The sequence below is a fragment of the Polistes dominula genome, unplaced genomic scaffold, assembly GCF_049000335.1.
Source record: "Polistes dominula isolate Pdom_NZ unplaced genomic scaffold, Pdom_raw_medaka contig_23, whole genome shotgun sequence".
NCBI classification, from domain to species: domain Eukaryota; kingdom Metazoa; phylum Arthropoda; class Insecta; order Hymenoptera; family Vespidae; genus Polistes; species Polistes dominula.
Genome location: NW_028300963.1, coordinates 5,889,283 through 5,897,176, shown reverse-complemented (window position 1 = coordinate 5,897,176; position 7,894 = coordinate 5,889,283). Strand labels below are relative to the sequence as shown.

Sequence of the window (7,894 nt, the reverse complement as noted above, 5' to 3'; positions counted from 1 at the left end):
TAACTATAATAAATAGAAATAACGTTTTTTTTACGTCATTTTAACAGATTTGTAAGACCTTAAAAAATTATTTTTACCTTGCAACTTTGGACTTACAAGTATAAAGTGCATCGAATCATTTATTCTATCTACCAATTAGAAACATGATGTTTCTAGAAAAAAAAAATGTAAAGTCATAGGTTATCAGAAGCCTTAGAAAAGATATTTTTTGAATAAAAGTATAATTACAATAGATTATACGTAATAGAATTTGAATTGCAAAAGCAAATTGCATAAATGAATATTTCTAATAAGTATAATCGTGCTGGTAAATCCATTCATTCTTAATGAATATTTTTATATTTACTTTTAAAATAATTATTCGAAACTTATTCTACTCTGTTTAGTCTTTCGATTTCTTAAAAATATTTTTATAATTTAAAGATGTCATAGATATCCCGGATCCTGCTACCGCATCACCGTAATAACCTACTTTTTTCTTTTTTGTTGAAATTGCCTATGAAAGCAATACTTATAATTGTCTATGAATTTACCAAGTATTACTAATTGAAAACACTTAAAAAAAGAAAAAAAAATCATGTGTGCAGATCACACGTGTTAGAAGTGAAACCTTCTGGCTCAACCACGTGTTTTATTTTACACCTTAATCTAATCCTTTATTCTCCACTTCATAGCATATAAGTAATGATCAGAGGAATTTTCATTGAAGAATCTTTGGTCAGAACATTTTGGTGCAATCCTGTAAGGTGCGAGTTCCCGACTTCTGATTTACGAAGCAGTGAATAGACTATCACCACGCCGAGCAAACCGATTAGAGAACAACGAAGTCGAGAAAGTCCGCCATCTTGCGAACATCTTCATCGCCCAGCTCAACCATCATCACGAAAGATCTAGAAACGAGATAAGTAGTTTCAATTATCCGTGTGTGCGCTTATGCGTACACACCTTTGTTCATTAACATATATTTCAAGTGAAACTGCACCTTCGAATCCAGTAGAAGTTTGCAATTTCTAATATCATTATTCATTTATTCATCATTTGTAAGAAATTTCACATTAAGCTTTGAATCGATATATGAATAATTTAATTATTAATATCAACGATAGAAACGTATAGATTCACGAAATAGTCATTTCTTAATCACGCGGAAATCGCTTTATTCTCGTACAAAGAACGATAAGATTTTCGGCGGCTTCACCGCCACGCCACCTTCCTTTGTTTGAACGGGACTAGAACGAAGACGCCGTGACGTCATCGCCGGATATCCCATCTATCGGCATACAGCTAGCGACGATCGCATACCCCCTCCATCGGGCTACCACTGACAATAAACGGACACCCCCTCCAACGATTTACGGCAGCAGGACCGTACTCGCGTGATCAAGAACCCAACGCGCGGTCATATACTCGTGCAAAAGAAATTTTTATAATATCATAAATTCATTTGAGTAGATTTCGAAGAGTAGAATAGTTAATAACGGTTCGTGATGGCAGCGCAAAAACAGCTCGGACAGCTCGAACAAAAACGGCTAGTTTTAGAATTGGGTTTAACGCACGTCGAAAATCTAATCAATGAAGGAAATCTAAATAAGCAGGAATTAAGAAGGCGCTACGAACGACTTGCACCACTAGTAGAGAAATACGAAACCTTTTATGAAAAGTGCGTTACTGCTATCAACGAAGCAGGAGGAGTCGATAGTTACACTCCAATCATAGAGAGATATTGCGCGATCGGAGACAAACTTCATTCAAACGATACCGCCACGGTTGACAACCCGAATAACGCTGACGAAAGCAACGATATCACGAAAACTCGCGATCAACAAATACCATTACGGCGCATTGAGATCCCGCAATTCGACGGGAATATAGGGAAATGGATCCCATTTAAATCTAGCTTTTTAACCCTCGTAGACACGCGTAGTGATATATCAGATTTAGAAAAACACGTATACCTTCGCGACTCTCTTCGCGGCGAAGCCCTTCAAACGATCGAGCATTATCAATTAACTGGGGAAAAATATAAGGACGCGTGGGGAGCTTTATTGAAGGCGTTCGATGTGCCACGGATACTATTAGCTCGGGTAGTCGACGCGTTAATCGACATATCCCGACCGAAGGCCGGATCAGCAAAGGACGTAACGGCATTCTTGAACGAACTGCGTTCTCACATCTCCACACTCGAGACATATAATGTAAGTTCGGTGGTCTGGCCAGTACGCCTCGCTGAACGCGCGTTACCCCCCGAGATGCTGCAAGAATGGAATAAACAGATAGATTCCGACGAATATCCGACTATCGAGCAATTCTTTAATTTTTTAACCCGATATGCGCGTGCGTGTGCTCCGCTGGAAACGTCATCAACATCCGCGAACCTAGAACCTCACGCGAAACGTGGATATCCCGAGAAAGTGAATTTACGACCGCGAAAACGACAGGACACACGTCCGACACGCACATTTCTTACTCATACCACGATGAAGTGCATTCTTTGTAGACGAGCTGAACACCCTTTATATCGCTGCCCTCGATACAATAATATGACGGAACAAAATAGATTGACAGTGGTTAAACGTCATAGATTATGTCAGAATTGCTTACGGACGCATCGAGGTCCATGCAACGCTTCCCATTGCCAAATCTGTAAACGACCCCATCATACATCACTACATAAGAATAATAGCCAACGGAAGGCCGCGATACAGAAGACCACGACCTCCGCGAAGCAGGAGACCGCGTCAACCTCCCAAACTGAACCCACCCCCACATGACTCACTCCGATCTTTAATAGCAATGCGCGCGGTGTACCGAATCAACTCCTTATGAGCGCGATGTGCCGCGTAAGAAAGGGAGACGGAACTTACAGACTATGTCGGGCGCTATTAGATACGTGTGCCGCCGCGCACTTCATCACCGAGAAAGTCGCGAGAGACCTACGTTTGCCGATCAAACCATATTCGATCCCTATTTACGCTATCAACGACACCACCACTCAAACGACGGGCATTATCGAGATAAACATTCGATCACTAGATAACGAATATAGCCGAAACCTTTCACTACTCATCGTTCCAAGAATAGCCGATCAGGTACCTAGCGAAATCTTCCCGCGAGAACTCATCGAAATCCCGTCCGATCGAAAACTTGCAGATCCCCAGTTCCATTTACCACGACCCGTCGATATCTTGATAGGTTCTGGAGTAACACTAGCGCTCATGACAATAGGACAAGTTTCTTTATCACCAGGACGCGGCGATCTGATACTCCAGAAAACACGATTAGGTTGGGTAGTCGCCGGGGGAATCGAATCTGACGATCGTAAGAGAAATCAAACGTTTTTGGCGACAACCGAATTGAAAGAACAGTTAGAAAAATTTTGGTTGTGGGAGGAAGCGAATATAACGCGATCGAACCCGGTAAACGAAATAGATTGTGAAAATCATTATGTCCAAAACACCAAGCGCGATGAGTCGGGACGATATATTGTGCGTTTACCTTTTCGCGAAGAAGGACATGATTACAGTTACCTACGCGGTATAGCTCTACGTCGATTCCATAACCTTCGGAAGAAATTGTACGCGAATACTGAACTTCGGAAGGAATATGAACGAATTATGCAGGAATATATCAATTTAGGACATATGTCGATCGTCGAAGATGAATCCAGAGGGGGTTGCTATCTTCCCCACCACGCGGTTATCAAATCAGCTAGCACGACAACAAAGGTACGGGTCGTATTCGACGCCTCCGCGAAAAATGACAAAAGACTTTCTCTCAACGACACCTTATTAGTCGGACCTACAATACAAGACACATTAGTAGAACATTTATTACGATTCCGGACATATCGGTACGTATTAACAGCGGATATTGAGAAAATGTATCGGCAAATATGGATTCATCCAGACGATCGCCAATATCAACGGATATTTTGGTGGCATAACGAACAGATTCGCACGTTCGAACATAATACGGTAACATTCGGAATAGCGTCAGCACCGTTTCTTGCCATACGAACCATCAAACAACTCGCGAAAGATGAAGGTGCTAATTATCCACTCGGAGCCGAAATACTTAACCGCGATCTATACGTAGACGATCTCATTACGGGAACTGATAATGTCGAAACCCTCGGAAAGATACGCGATCAAACTATTGAAATATTAAAACGAGGCGGTTTTAATATACGACAGTGGGCGTCTAACTTCCGACCGGTACTCGAAAATTTAGATATAAAAAACATCGATGTCGAGCTCTGCTCTGGGGAAAATCCTATCTTAAAGACACTCGGTATTTCATGGAACGCACATCATGATTGTTTAATTTACTCCGTCGCGCCAGTAGATATTCGCGAAAGAATTACCAAGCGACGAATTTTATCCGAAGTCGCAAAGATCTTTGATCCACTCGGACTTCTAGGACCCGTCATTCTAACAGCCAAAATCTTCATCCAAGACTGCTGGAAAACACATATCGACTGGGATGAATCGGTACCCAATACGTTACACACCTCGTGGATAAAGTTCGCAGAACAATTGACATTAATTGACAGTTTAACGATAGAAAGACGCATCACACTCGACGACCCGATTGACGTGCAGGTGCATGGTTTTTCCGACGCGAGTCAATCTGGTTACGGCGGCTGCTTATATGTAAGATCGCGAGATAAATTCGGTAACACATATGTACGTCTACTTTGCGCGAAAGGTCGTGTCGCTCCCCTTAAGAATACCACTATACCACGTTTAGAGCTATGCGGAGCATTAACACTCGCGCGATTATATAGAGAAGTCCGAACTGCCGGCGGATTGAAACCCGACAAGATAACCTTTTGGTCCGATTCGATGATTGTACTGGGTTGGCTGAAAAGAGACTCCAACACGTTAAAATTATACACGGCGAATCGCGTGCGCGAAATACATGAAATCTGTGAAAATATCATATGGCGACATGTGCGATCCGAGGACAACCCAGCGGACGCTTTATCTAGGGGACAACTTCCGCGCGATTTTTTGAAGAACGAGGCATGGTTCCGTGGACCACCCTGGCTCGCGCGACCAGAGACTGAGTGGCCCAACCCGACGGAAGGGGAAATTCTCGAATTACCGGACGTAAAGGAATTGTCGGTATTAACGACGCGAATCGAATCCGGAAATGTGTTTCAGCGATTCTCCAACTACGCGCGATTATTGAAAATTGTGGCTCGATGCCGACGATGGCTCAAAACTAACTCGTATAAGGGAGAATTGTCGACGGCGGAAATAACAGAAACAGAACGACGCGTTTTAAAGATCGTACAAGACGAACAATTCCACGCCGAAAGGGAAAGATTAGAAACAGCGGGGGGAGTCAAGAGCACAAGACTAGCCGCGTTAGATCCGATCCTCGACGAAGAAGGCTTAATTCGAGTCGGGGGCCGACTTCGAAACGCGAATTTAAGTTTTTATGAGAGATGTCCGATATTATTGCCCTCACATCATCACGTCACTGATCTCCTTATCCGAAAATTCCATGAACAAAATTTTCACGCTGGCATACAGACTACCCTCTATGCTCTTCGACAACGGTTTTGGCTTCTCGACGGTAAGAATCAAGTGCGAAGAATCGTGCGTCATTGCGTACATGGCATTCGATTCCGTGCATCCGGCATCCAGTATAAAATGGGGAATTCATCAAGCTCGCGAGTGCAGGAAGCCACTGCATTCTGCCACGTCCGAGTAGATTTCTTCGGTCCAATCTACGCGAAAGAAAAGAAGTACCGTAATAAAGGTCGCGTTAAAATATACGGGTGCATCTTCCTCTGCATGACTATCCAGACTGTACACATCGAATTAGTCAGCGATCTGACTACAGATGCCTTTTTGGCCGCTTTCCGGCGGTTTGTAAGTTGAAAACTATTCCCACTCACGTTTATTCTGATAACGGAACCAACTTCGTCGGGGCTAACAACCAGTTAAAGGAGCTATACGCCCTGATGGAATCGAACGAATATAAAACTAAGGTCCGTGATTTCGCGATAGATCATAGGATATCGTGGCATTTCAATCCACCCCTCTCACCTCACTTTGGCGGTTTATGGGAAGCAGCGGTCAAATCTTTCAAACATCACTTTAAACGGGTCGTCGGTGAACTTCTCTTCACGTATGAAGAACTATCGACCTTCGCGATCGAAATCGAAGCTATTTTAAATTCACGCCCATTATGCCCCATATCGTCAGATCCGAATGACGTAACAGCACTAACACCCGCACATTTTTTAGTTGGAAGACCTATTACGACATTACCGGAGGAAGATTATGTTCAAACTCCAGCCAATCGACTGTCCTCCTGGAAACATATCACGAAAGTGCGACAAGATTTCTGGCGACGCTGGCATATTGAGTATCTACGAGAACTGCAGAAACGACAAAAGTGGATACAACCCAAGCAGAAAATCGAAAAGGATACCGTCGTCGTTCTCATCGACAAGAATCAACCTTGCATGAGATGGCCGTTAGGCCGGATCGTGAACGTACATCCAAGAGAAGACGATGTAGTACGAGTGGTTACCGTGAAGACGGTCCACGGAATTGTCAAGCGTAATGTGACAACTATTTGTCCATTGTTAATTCATTGTTAACTTCTTTTATTGTCTTTAAGACCCAACGGTTCCCTTGTACGTACAAGTAAGGCGCCTGGCCAGCGATAATTCGAGAATGCTGACTAAGTCAGCAAAAATACGCTGAGCGATTCAGCGAATACGTCTAGCGTTATATCATAAGCAATCGAATGAACATGTTCAATAACTTATACAACTAGCGATATACTTAAGTGATTCAATGACCTAGGTCGAAAGTATTGTAAATCGATGATAATAAGCACACAACACAACACATGTATTAAGAATATCATTGATCGTTACACGCTCAACGGGGGGAGTATGTACGATCCGAAAGGATCGTACGGTAATTAGCAGTATTCAAAATTCGCGCGCATCCACCTCCATCGATTAAAGGTCTAGATCGATACTCATTGTGAGCATCGATCAACTACTAGTAACTACCGAAGCGCCCCTCTAGTCACCCCCACCTCTCGCCTCCCCACTTCTTACACCCAGTCCGTACACCCTGCGGGGCCAGTACAAAAGGACATTCTTCCAGTCCATTATAGAAAGCCTGTGAATACATATCAAATCAAAGGAATTAAGTTAAGTTAGTTAAGGAACGTAAGCGAAGCGAACGAGAGGTGAGATCTTTCCATTATATACATTTTATATCGACGGTATTTTCCCGCGTGGTAATACCACGTGGTGGACTCTCATTTTTATAATTAAACAACATCCAGGGTTTTTATGCCGCAAGGCTTTTCCCTGACGAGCCAATAAAAAAGGCATTGTTTCTTTGTTTGGCTCAACCACGTGTTTTATTTTACACCTTAATCTAATCCTTTATTCTCCACTTCATAGCATATAAGTAATGATCAGAGGAATTTTCATTGAAGAATCTTTGGTCAGAACATTTTGATTCTGACATAATTCGTACTGTTGAATCGTTGTCAGTCTGTCCTGTATCGTCATGTCATAATATCGGGGGCACCGGTATACAAAATGTTCATCTCTTTTGCAAAGAACACAATTAGCCAGAGTCTGAGTATGGAACGTACGTGTTGTATAGGTATCCTGTCGCTAGCTGTATGCCGATAGATGGGATATCCGGCGATGACGTCACGGCGTCTTCGTTCTAGTCCCGTTCAAACAAAGGAAGGTGGCGTGGCGGTGAAGCCGCCGAAAATCTTATCGTTCTTTGTACGAGAATAAAGCGATTTCCGCGTGATTAAGAAATGACTATTTCGTGAATCTATACGTTTCTATCGTTGATATTAATAATTAAATTATTCATATATCGATTCAAAGCTT

At 42.7% G+C, this 7,894-nt stretch overlaps 2 protein-coding genes across 2 annotated transcripts; both read left to right on the top strand.

The window, feature by feature from the left end:
* Positions 1 to 2,831: 2,831 nt before the first annotated feature.
* On the top strand, positions 2,832 to 5,891 carry LOC149032558 (uncharacterized). The gene has a single exon (XM_089172773.1). It carries the CDS (start codon positions 2,832 to 2,834, stop codon positions 5,889 to 5,891), a length of 3,060 nt encoding a protein of 1,019 aa, XP_089028899.1.
* Positions 5,892 to 5,974: 83 nt separating this feature from the next.
* LOC149032557 (uncharacterized) lies at positions 5,975 to 6,619 on the top strand. The gene has a single exon (XM_089172772.1). The coding sequence runs from the start codon at positions 5,975 to 5,977 to the stop codon at positions 6,617 to 6,619; it is 645 nt and encodes a 214-aa protein (XP_089028898.1).
* Positions 6,620 to 7,894: the final 1,275 nt, after the last annotated feature.